This window comes from Dioscorea cayenensis, chromosome 8 (genome assembly GCF_009730915.1).
Source record: "Dioscorea cayenensis subsp. rotundata cultivar TDr96_F1 chromosome 8, TDr96_F1_v2_PseudoChromosome.rev07_lg8_w22 25.fasta, whole genome shotgun sequence".
Lineage (NCBI taxonomy): Eukaryota > Viridiplantae > Streptophyta > Magnoliopsida > Dioscoreales > Dioscoreaceae > Dioscorea > Dioscorea cayenensis.
In genome coordinates, this window is record NC_052478.1 from 20,661,032 (window position 1) to 20,673,593 (window position 12,562).

Below are 12,562 nucleotides of genomic sequence, written 5' to 3' on the forward strand. Positions count from 1 at the left end.
TGTCACACTTTAGACTTAACTCATAGCGTTTGATACATATATATATATATATATATATATATATATATATAAACTTTGTATTAAATTTTGTAAAATAGGGATGAATCCGAACCTCTTTTGTTTTTTTGTTTTAATGTTGATGGACAGAAAGTAACAAACAAAGACCCTGCGGTTGTCGTTCCCTCCGTTCTAAATCACATATGAAGCTTTTTGAAGAGTTACTGATTATTCAAACAAATTAAATTTCAAGTTTTTATCTTTAACAAAGTTAATAAATACTCTTTTCGGAATTTTTTTACTGGTTTCATTGTAGAGCTTTTTATTGACTTTTTTACTTGTCCATTCAGTAAATACATAAAACATTAAATATTATTTTTTTAAAAATTATTATTTATATTTAATATACATCTATAATTTTTAATAGATTATGTCAACAACACATTTTATTAAATTATATTTTAAATAAAAATAATTTAAAATATTAATATATTTTTTAAAATTTTAGATTTTTAATTATCTTCAATAATCTCTCTTAAACTATGTGAATTAATTAAAATGAACAATTAAAAAAAAAAACCCGGAGGGAGTTAATGATAATCCCAGCAAGTCTTAGTGTTCACATCACATAATACAACATAGCCAATGACTTTTGGGTCTATTAGTACACGGGTCACCGATAGAGCTCTCACTGAGCGGTGAGAGTTCGATTTTCGGCTGAGGGCATATTTCTGGGAGTTGTGAATAGTAGTTGTGTATGGGTGGTTCCAGCGCCTACGTGAGAGCGGCCCCATCCCCATTTATTCCACCGAGGCTTGTGCACATCCCTGAGTCTTTAGTGGGTTCGCCCCGTTCCTCTTTCCCAACAAAAACATAGAGTCAAGAGAACTCTTGCAGACATAAATGAGTACAGATTTCCCAGACATGAATTTCAAACTAATATTTCAACAAATATATTTATTGAGAACTGGTAATTGTTGTAGTATATGATACTATGATACTATTTGCAATGGTTACAGGAACAGTATTAGAACTAGAGTTTTTCAACAGGGAATCCGATGACCGGTTTTGTTTCGGCTGCAAGTGACCGGAGTTCTTCGACTTCTTGATCGGTGAGCTTCCACCCGAGGGCGCCAACAAACTCTTTAGCCTGCTCTGCATTTTTGGCACCTGGAATTGGTACTACATTGTCTTGACAGACTAACCAGTTTAGAACAACCTGCAGAAAAAAAAAGAAAAAATTATTTGAAATGTTCTGCAGCATTGTTTGCCATTGTGTTCTTGTGTCTGATGAACTCTTTCTATTTAATTCTAGTATTTGATCGAGTTATAACAGAGAATGCAGATAAAAATTTTAATCCAACTAAACATAACCACAAGACACCGGTTTTCGTACTTTCATTCATAATGTTTCACAGAATTAGTTCTCATCTGCAAGAGACCGATTATTTTGTATTTCATTCCCATCTTTTTCTCCATTTTTCCTCAATCCAAAAACATGTATCTTAAACACATGAAAGAGAAGAATCAAACCTGTGTATTGGTCTTGCCGTAAGCTTCTCCGATCTCTTTAATTCTTGCAATCAAAGGTTGTAGCTGCAAAACATTATTGCCTTTCATGAGAAATCCTGTTTGATAACCGATATAAATCTATAGCTTTTGCTGCAATTAAATTTATAAGTTACTCACCTTTGTTAAGACCTCAGGGGTATAAATTTGACCTCTCGGACCAGTCGGAGGATTTTCCGGTGTATACTTCCCAGTTAGAATACCTGCAAGTTCCACAAGATTGTTTTTATCAATGAACTAATCCACACAGTATCAAGGCATCGGTTTATTTACACAAAAGAGTAATGCCTTGAGCAATCGGAGAATATGCAATCAAAGTGATTCCTAATTCATCACAAGCTGCCTTTACGCCGTTCTCCTCCGGGGCTCTGTAAATGAGACTGTAATTGACTTGGTTCGAAGCAAGTGGAATTCCCCGCTTTTTCAGTCGATCATAAGCGTCTCGAAGCCGCCTTTCTGATGCGAAGAACAATAACTTTTATAGACAGTGATACACTGAAAATTTTACAAGTTTCAAACATGTCAAAGATGATGACTTACCATTGTAGTTTGACACTCCGACCGCCTTCACAAGACCCTTTTCAACAGCATCTCCAAGACCATCGATGTACCCTGAGACGATTTTGAAAGATTAATCAAGCTTAGCGAAAAATATAATCATATTTTCAAAGTATATTTTGTCAAATTAACACCTTCATTTCCCCATATTCCTGGCCTGAAAAATAAAAGATATAAAATCAGATCAGTGAATTTTCGACGTGTGAAAGTACTTAAAAAAGATATTATAACGAGAAGCGCAACAATCAGACCAATGAAGCTGATAAAGATCAACAGAGGAAAGTCCAAGACGAGAGAGTGAGTTTTCAAGAGCCGAAATAACACTCCCCGGACCAAACCTCCAAGGCAAGGCAGCGAATTTGGTTGCCACTGCTATTTCAACTGAGTCGACTTTTTGCCTTTCCTTGATGAAACTGTACTAAGACCGAAAATACGTACGCATCGCTGTCAAGCAATTACAGTAAAAGAAAATGATGTGTTTAACATTGTACTGATGCTATATACCTTCCGAGTAAAGTTTCAGAATTTACAACTCCCATGAACTGCAGAATGGAAAAGATTGTACTGATTATTATTCAGAAACTCTATTGGTTCTTCGTATACATGTTCGGTAAAATAAAACAGCCATATGAAATGAATTCTCACCATGCTGCCATACACTTCAGCAGTGTCGAAGAAAGTGATGCCACCATCGATGCTGGCATTGAAAGCCGCCTTGGCTGCCTTGAGCTTCCTATCTGACAACTCGAACGAAAAATAAACATGAAAGATTGGTATCAAAGAAGATCCAAATTCTAATGACAACTTCAACCAAAAGTTAACAAAATTGAAATTGGGTTTCAGTATTTTGAAGCTTTTGAACAATACATTGTTATGGACCAATAAAAAATTGGAACAGTTAGACTAATACATTTGTCCCCAATTCTCAACATTCATTCAAACCCTAAAAATCAAAACTCCAAATTCATTCAAGCCCTAAATCATACACACAATTAACTAAGCAAAATTTTCATATTGCAGCATCCAAAATAAAGAATTGAGTCAAAACCCCAAATCCAGCTCATGCTTGCTTGCCCTAAATCCTAACATTCCAAACATAACCAAAAGAGGCACAATCATTCAATCCCCCAATTAACCAAGCAATAAAATTCCACAAAGCACTGATACTCATTCCTCAGCAACCAAACAATATAATGATTCAAAATAACCAAACTGATCAATCAACCAAAAACCCTAAACCCTAGTTAGGGTAAGAAAAACAAAAGAAAAGGTACACAAAACATGAGAATCAAAACACATACCATCCCATCCAGAGTCATTCCAGTAACTAGTGTCACCCCAAGACCAAGCACCAAGGCCAAGCCTAGTGACCTTCACATCAGACCCTCCAAGCTTCACCTTATCCTCCTCTCCTCCCTTCACTGTTGTTATACTCTCAGAACTCACTGCCCTTGCCCCAAAAGCACCACAACCACCACCACCACCTCCTCTTCTTCTGTGAACAACTATTGGGAACCCTGCACTACTAACTTGCAAAGCCATTGATGCAAACACTCAAGATTCACAACTTCACTTCACTAAGAAATTGAATTTTGTAAAACAAAGAGTTGGATGATGAAATTGAAGATTGTTGGTTTGTGATCTTTGTAGTTGTGAATGGAAGATTTTTATTTTTTGTTTTTTTATTTTGTTTTTCTTAAATTTTTTTTTTTAATTTTATTTTTTGGGTGGATTTGGCATTTGGTTTGTGTGAACAAGAAGGTGCTATAAGGATGAGGTTCCTAGGACATGCATCAAACGTGGAGGGCAATAAAGTCACAATCATTGATACTGTATCACATCTCACTTGTTTCTTATTGGTCAAATCACTCTTCCTTAAGAATAACATTGTTTATTTTTTTAAAAAAATTGTACTTTTTTTCTCAATGATGATCATAATAAATGTAGAGGAATAGAGCAAGGTGTAATTGTATTTTTTTTTAAAAAATTGGAATTTGATTTTAAGTTTTAAAGTTTTGAATAAGACTCCACTGAAAAGAAATGTTGGAGTTTATCATCTAAATTCTATTGGACCTGATCCAAAAAAAAAATTCATTTTGCCTTTGTGTGTGTTTGTGTTTTTTTTAATTACATTTTGAAAGATTTTGTTATGGTATTAGAGTGATTGCACCAAAAATAGAATCAAGTAATTGCTCGGATTACAATTTTTATTTAATTTGATCGTTACAATGAATTACACATGATCCTTACTTCGAAAACTTCATTAATGTTTAGAAGTTTGTCCTTTAAAAGAGTTTGGTTCAATATACCTCAGATTTATAGATTTATGGCTCTTTTGGGATACATTCCTTCTTGTTGTAAATATTGATTCATCTGCACACAATCTTCATATTATATGCTTTCTGATATTATTACTAAATGTAAACATTTTTTTCTTTGATGTAAAATCCCATCAATCAAGTTAGCTTAGCTTGGAAACATTTGCAAATTTATATCTTTTTAAGTAGAAGGATTATAATTTTCTTATGAAATTCTGCAATGTATATTAATTATTATTAATCTAAACTACAATGGTGAAATTAATGCAAACAAAAACATGGATAATTTTAATTTTAATTTTAATAAAGGAGTTTTTTTTTTAAGGAACATTTAATGTGTGTGTGTGTGTGTGTGTAAGTAAACCAAACTAATACTTCTCTAATTTTAATAATTTTCTTAAAAAAATTAATTATATAAACAAATAAATATCATGCAAAATTAAAAGAAAAATTGGTATTGGATACATATTGCAATACACTTTGCGTTACAATTTTAAATTTTCTCTCATCATAAAATCCAAAAATATCATTCAAAATGAAAATAAAGCCCTACTTAAATTTGAAATTTTAGAAATTGTAAAATTCAAATATATTTTTATTTATTTTAATTTCCACCACTTTCCTGAAAAAAAAAACATCATATAAAAATCCATTCCAAAGTGAAGTCACTTTCTAAAAAAATAAACACTGAAAATATAAAAAAAAATGGTCAATTCAGAAAAATATTATTTATTTTCTGTAAAATAAATACACAAAATTCTGGAAATGATATCATCTCTCCACTAGATACCACTTTTGTTCAAGTGAAGGCCAGACAGTTTTGGAGTTTTTCTATTATTCATGTTCACCATGCTTTGTTGATAGGTTTTTATTTGTTTTATACTCAGCTTCACAAATTTTTTTAATTAAAAAAACATGTGTAAATAATAATGATAATACTAATATAAACCATGTAAAAATCCAAATTCTCATATACCCCCTTGAATTTATACTTGAGTCTAATTAATTATTTAGCATCATATAATAAATAAACAAATGCATAAAAAATCCTTTTGTATTATATCTACATTTTCAAACATTTTAACATTACCTATAACTATATAATTATATGTGTGTTATACATATAATTTTTGCTATAATTTGAGTTAAATTAATTATTTTTTAAAATCATATTTACTTATAAGTATTATATTTATGGAACTAATAAAGAGATGCACATGACTATAAAAATTCAACATACTAGGCATTCTCTCCAAATTTGCATCGAGTTTTTAAAATTTGTGAGTTTTGAGACAATATCACATATAAAATAATATAATTAAACAACACCTACCATAAAAACTAATATTTTATATCTTGGATTTCAAAGGTCTTATAAATATTTATTGCATAAATAATTATGTGTAATTAATGCTTTTCAATTATTATTATTATTATAAGTAATATAAATAAAAACTTAAATATTATAAAAAAATTAAAAATTTTTCCTTGAAACGTTGAGATTATACATCTAAACAACTCCTACTATAAAAACTATTTTATACCTTCGACTTTCAAAGTCTTATGTACATTTATTGCATAAATAATTAGGTGTTATTAATATTTTTCAATTATTAATATTATAAATAATATAAATAAAAACTTAAATGTTATAAAAAAATTAAAATAGTTTCTAAAACGCTCTCGGAATAGATTATACATTTACTTTAATAGTATGTATAGATTAGTAAGAAGCAAAACAACTACTTTTTACAAATTAATTCAGTGACTTATAGAATAATTTGTCATACTAGTGTACGCACGCATATAGAAAGTTCATATATATATATATATATATATATATATATATATATATATATATATCTTCAACCCAAACACAATAGAACTGAGAAAAGCACTGCATTGATGAAGAGAATAACATCATAAGATCGTAATACCATTCTTCCTTTTTCAGTTTCACTAGCAAACATAAAAATAAAAACTAGAACATAAAACATAAGATGCAAGCAACTGCGAATTGCTCACAGAAAGCATAATTCATGGCTTAACATTTGCTGTCTTGGTGACACCGATCGGAAGTCTTGGCTGAGAAGGATTAGGGTTTGAACCCCAACCAAGTAATGGAGGAAGGACAAGAGGAAAACCAGGCATGCCATTGCTTGGTATTGTTGATGGACTTGGAACTGGAAGTGACGGTATAAGATTCGGCATTGGCAGCCATTTCCCTGAAGAATTTACCTCCTCGGGCAATGGCGGCAGAATACGTCTGTTCGGAACCAATGATGCTGATGATGTTTTGGTTTTGAGTCCAGACTTCGGCAATGAAGGACTGGCTATTTCCGAAGCTGAGAATTCCCACTCGTGAAGAGGCCGGCCGGAAATGCACAGGAGATCACTGCACAACACAAAGATGATCAGTAAAACAAGACAGAAGATTTTAGTACCCATACTTTCTGTGTTCAAAGGCTTCTTTGATTGTTTCCTGAAGATGTATTCAGATTTCATCAATTTGTCCGGCTTTATAGTGTCGTCAATGAAGTCCAACGCTTTCTGTCAATCATCTCTAACTTTGCCAGAACTTTCACCTACAAAACGGCATGAATTTAGCATGAATTGTTTTGCAGGTAGGTCATGCAACATGAATCGCAGATACGGATAATTGGAGTTTGGTTCTGATATTAATCAGACAGAGTTGAAGTTTAATTTCCAATACAGATACGATGAATCTAGATCTGATTTATATAGACATAACATGGCATCAGATCAGTCATCGGAAGCACAGCACAAGATAACATGGCATCAATCAGATTTCTTCATTTTGCGGGTTCCTTTTGGTATTTTGCTCAGCAAACTCCCGTCTAGTTTCTGGTATTGGCTCTGGAACTGCCCAAGGAGTTTATATATGAAGTCATCTATTTCATCTTCGTACTTCTCATAGACTACTGGCAGTGTGTGAGCAGAAACATAACCTGAATCAAATATAACAAAATTTAGTGATTCACATGCACTGCCTTTTCATTTTCGATACCCTGTCTGATAGAATACGCAATTAAATGTAAAAAAAGGAAGATGCAAGAATTTAAAAAGAAAAAGTAGGGCAAGGTTCCTCACCGATATAGAGCACCGTGAGAAAATTGCACCAGCTCCCTATCACAGCAGCTGCCCACAAACCTGCTACAACCTGAGACATACTCACCATTCAGTTGTCTGCGTATCAGTTTTTAAGAGTGCGTATAAAAAACAAAAGGCAATACAGTACAATCTGAAGTGATTGATTCAAATACATAGAATCTCAATGTTATTTGCTATAATGACCAAGAGCTAATTTGTTACTGGGTAAAATGTCAGGAGGAAGTTAATTTAGGGAGCAGCACAAATGTAATCCTATTTTTTTCTCTTCAAATTTGCTCTCTCTTCATTATATTCGATGATTCTTTGTCTTTGAGTTTGTTACTTAAATGTATGCTCCTAATTTTTATTGTAAAACAAAAGGCAACCTAATTTCAGTCGGAGTCACTATTGGCTTATTTATGATATGCATTTTGCATGACTAATTCATTTAAGTCTTTCACCATAACTCAAAAAACTAGTGCCATAGTGTCACTCAACCATTTATTAGAGAAAAGGGAAAATTTAGAAGAAAAAAAAAATTAATGCTTTTTTGGGTTTTAAAAGTGACAAATAAAAAGGGAAAAAAGACCTTCTATAAAGTGACAATTATATAGGAACAGAAGGAGTATTAATAATTATATTTGAAAAATCGGCACTAAAAGTGGGATAAAAAAGGGCACTGCAATGATAGGAGTTGAAAAGTTAAAACTTAGTTTAATTGTATGCATTCCCTCCACCAGAAAGTAGCATGCAGGAACTCAACAGAATGTTTAAGGTTGCATGCAGAGAGACACATACCATGACAAACTGCTTCAAATTTCTTCCACATGCAACATCTTGAATGAAACACAAAAATTGATTGATTTGGGCACCGACTGCAACAGCAGCATTCACGAATAGATCATCAGGCAAAACAAGACGGGGCACTTCAGAAGGGGACCTGTCAGAGTTGATTGCTTAGAATTTTAACAACAACACATCTTCACAATCAAAACTCATATGGCAATATACCTGTTCAGGGCACCCGAAGCATTAGACCACACAAACTGAATGATCATTACAATGACCAGTCCAAAGCAGACAAGAGTCAGAAAGTGATAATTAAGCCACTCAAAGAGAACCCAAACAGCAGTGGCAGCAGTCAGGACACTTGAAGATATCTTCTTGTTTCTCCACAGCAACACATCAGCAGCTACGACACCAAACACAAATCAATTACAAAATGGCCACAGACATTGAGCACGAGGTTTTAAAGAGAGATGACAGACATGAGTTGCACAACATGAATAGCTTACATTTTCCACCGCCAAGAATATTGTGTACAGAATTCTGACGGCCAAACAATTTGTTCATCTTGGATGAGACTGAATTTCCTTCTTCAAAAAATCTGACAGACTTCTGCTTTGGAACACTGTCCGCAAAGCTTTCCATAATGTTGTTCAGAATATTCTCAGCTGTGTGTTCCACATTCTCAGGCATTTTTCCCTATCAATATAAGTAGTCACAGAAATATTATGAGGGAGGGAAATGCCACAGTGCTCATCTTAGTGTCCATGGTCCATACAAACTTTTTGTTAAATGAAGGCCACCTCAATCCAACACAAGCAACCAACTAGTACTCAACAAAAATACCTGAATCCCAAACAGTCCCAAAACAAAAAAGGGTTCTTTGCCTGGCTTACAATCTTTATTATCATAAACCTCCCTCTGAATATTTTGAGAACTTGCAACTAGCTACTTCCAGTTAATTCAACACTGGATTAGATAGAAGCAAAGAATATACCCAGTTTTATCCTTCTATTTTTACCTATACACATATTAGAACGGTATAGGGTCCAGGCAAAATGAGAACACATGTTAGAATGGTACAGAGTCCAGCCAAAATAAGCAGAGATATGTTGCTGTTTTCACACATTAATTAAGATTTTAAAGCCTGGGCCAAACATTTAAAGGGAAGAGCTAGAAAATGAGCCCACGGAGATAATCCAATAACAAGAAAGAATGACTGCTGGAGAGATTTCAGAAGGAAATACATCAGAATTTTTTTTACCATAGTATCTAATCAAACAATAAATACCTGATAGGAAGTTGATTGGTTAATTCCATACGAAATAAATGGGATTAACAATGTATTTAGTTGGTGCTGCCAAAAGTAATCCAATTCCATTATTTGCTGACTAAAATTTCAAGTTCAACCAAGATCAGGAATTATGAGTATGCTTTATTTTCTATTGTTAAAAAAAAATATTGTCTAATATTACCCATGGAATTTCCAACCCGAGCTAGATTTCTAACTTGGTATTTTGACCACATTGGTTATTGTATTTCTTTTTCTTTTCTTTTTCTTTTTGCATATACATTTTTACCTATTCTTGTTTTATACCTTTGCGTGGGCAAATTATGCCATATTCAATTAAAAAATAACAATGCAAAACTTAATAGCTGAATAATTTAGTAAATACCACCCTGCAATAGGATAGTTGGTATTTCATTTCCCTCCGTACTCAAAAATCAAGGGTTTGATTCTGCTTGTGGCTTATCCACAATTCTCCTAAATAAATAAATAAATCCCAAAAAAAAAGGCAAAATTTGATCCAAACTATTCATGGCTAAGTAAAGAAGTCATTCCCAATGTTCTAATTTTATTGGTTTTCACGTTATTTTTCGTAGTTGGTTTTGCTAATTTCCAATAAAAGGAAAAGAATGTAACCAATTAAATTAATAGTGCATTGAACATGAAACATTGTTGTTCCATTTTGCAATGGCATCATTACTGTACTCTTCTTCTCTAGAGATGGAAGCGAAAACAATCTAGCCCGTGAGATGAATTTTTGCAAAATGATGAGCATTCATTCTGAGCCTTCTCTTCATTGCGCATCTGTTATGCACCAAAAAGCATTGAGATAACAAACAAACCACTACTTCCTACAATACTAAATTAGCCTATATATTAGTCATCAAAGCCCCTTCCTCACAACAAATATGACAAGGACTCTTCCTGTTGATTCACAACCTACAACCAACCTTGAATATTGCTCTCCCAAATTTCTAGCAAGAGATAACCAAGTCTACCTTAGAGGCATTCTAGACAGCTAGTCTTTTTATTGTCTGGCATTATGAAGATACACAAATTAATGTATGCATGCTCTAGAACAAACTAAAACTCAAATTTGCAAACCGTCAAATAAAGTCTATTGTTTTTCTCTTGAGGCAAGCTTTCTTGTCTATGAAGATTCAAAACATATAATGAAAAAGGTGAGGAGAAGTCCACACAAATGAGAACATGGTTTGGATAAATCATCTTGCCATAATTTCCTCCAAGTTCAAAAGAAGGGGATCTTTAGATTTCTCATATATGTGTTTTCTAAGACACCACTATGGCTACTTCAAGACAAGTTTGCTCCAGAAAATTGCAACCAACCCCCTAGCAATCTATCTGCATCCAAACACCAGTAGTAGATACAAAGCAGATACAAATCAAGAATTTGTCCATGCAAAGGAAAAAAAAGCCACACACACATTCTTCAAGACAAACCATCAATTTAGATTTCCAAACCAATTGAGACACAGAACTCTTCTTTTACCAATGTAAATCATAAAAATAAATTATTAGGCAGTGGAGGAAGCACATTGATACCACTACACTCTTTGTTTCCATATCCCAGGACTCGGTAAACATCATATCATGTCAAATTATTCAGATAAGTAAAACTCAACAGAATATTTTACATGGCAAGCATCACCATCTAAATCAATAAGCATGATCAATTTAAGAATTTATGAACACATTAGAATGCTCAAAAACCATCTATGAGCAAGAAGGTCTTACCATTTCAACTTAACTAACGAATTCAATTCTAGTATGCCCAGATCCAAAACACTACATCAACTGGTCCACTTTTTTTGATACCTGAGGCTGAAAATAAAAACCTAAACCTTGATTCAACTTACCAAGATAGCAAGGCTTACAGTACTATTAGTTTTATTTTTATTTTTTTACAATAACAATTTGCTTCAATTCTCTACAACAACAGTATCAGCACATGCTCCGAACAATAGTAAACGTGCACACAAATCAGGGCTAATATCAAAGTAGAAAATAGAAGTACAAGAATAAAAACAGTATTAACTAAAGATGAATACTTGATTGAAAACCAAAAAAGTTAAAATGAAAAAAGGGTACACGATATGGATACAAAAAAAAATATCAATATCAATATCAAGCACAAAAGATTCCCTTTTATTTAAAAAACCGAAGTACAAGCATGTGAAAATGAAAAAAAAACAAATTTGAAGGAAAAAAAAAAGCGAACTTTTCTTGGCCTTTCACCTTTAATCCCGTCCCTTCATTCTTTCTCTACCTCGATTCTCTCAAACAAATCCTAAAAAGATCTCCCCTTTACTTTAAGCAATAGAACAGATGGAAATCATACAATTTTCTTCTCAAAAGCAGCAAAAATCTCCAAAAACAGCTTAAAATTTAAAATCCTCTGAAGATTCCTTCAAGCCACTTCATCAAGAGACACAATGCATACAAAAACCAAAGAAAAACATCAAACACCACCCAACCATAGACTTATATCATCATCATCACAACAAAAACAACGACGACAACAACAATAACAAAGCCCTAGCTTTCTATAAGCTTGATTCAAGAAGCAACATCCATACCTCGGTGATCACGGACCACAAAGAAGACCACTTTTGGAGCTCCAAAGAAGAGAAAATAGAGAAAAAGATGGGTTCTCCTCCAGAGAATATCGAACTTAAATCATAAATCGTGGGACATAGTGCTTTAATATTCGTGCTCAGGATGCGATACACAGATCTCGATGCAATGATTTGAACGGTTGATATTGCAACATCGGGAGGAGAATGTTTGCTTGAATTGTTGTTTCTTGTCCAAGTCAGTGTTTGACCGCAGTCTCACGTTGATTTTTTTTTTTTGTTTTCTAAAAAAAGAATTTTCTGATTTTAATTTATTTTAAAAATAAATAAATAAGTAAATA

General features: G+C 33.0%; 2 protein-coding genes across 3 annotated transcripts; both read right to left on the reverse strand.

Moving 5' to 3' along the window:
- Nucleotides 1–926: 926 nt before the first annotated feature.
- On the reverse strand, nt 927–3,857 carry LOC120267914 (uncharacterized oxidoreductase At1g06690, chloroplastic). The gene is made up of 10 exons (XM_039275590.1): nt 3,426–3,857; nt 2,770–2,861; nt 2,629–2,666; nt 2,376–2,537; nt 2,259–2,281; nt 2,107–2,178; nt 1,855–2,022; nt 1,687–1,769; nt 1,531–1,593; nt 927–1,216 (listed from the first exon to the last, which is right to left on the reverse strand). The coding sequence occupies exons 1-10, from the start codon at nt 3,664–3,666 to the stop codon at nt 1,031–1,033; spliced, it is 1,128 nt and encodes a 375-aa protein (XP_039131524.1). The 5' UTR covers nt 3,667–3,857; the 3' UTR covers nt 927–1,030.
- A 2,467-nt stretch (nt 3,858–6,324) lies between these two features.
- On the reverse strand, nt 6,325–12,306 carry LOC120267002 (reticulon-like protein B8). Of its 2 annotated transcripts, XM_039274678.1 has the most exons (7): nt 12,225–12,282; nt 11,383–11,469; nt 8,849–9,038; nt 8,565–8,745; nt 8,352–8,493; nt 7,554–7,623; nt 6,325–7,411 (listed from the first exon to the last, which is right to left on the reverse strand). In XM_039274678.1, exons 2-7 carry the CDS (start codon nt 11,383–11,385, stop codon nt 7,242–7,244), a joined length of 756 nt encoding a protein of 251 aa, XP_039130612.1. In that variant the 5' UTR covers nt 11,386–11,469; nt 12,225–12,282; the 3' UTR covers nt 6,325–7,241. The 2 variants fall into 2 exon arrangements, with proteins under 2 accessions (XP_039130612.1, XP_039130613.1); XM_039274679.1 differs by lacking the exon at nt 11,383–11,469 and having other exon boundaries at nt 12,225–12,306.
- Nucleotides 12,307–12,562: the final 256 nt, after the last annotated feature.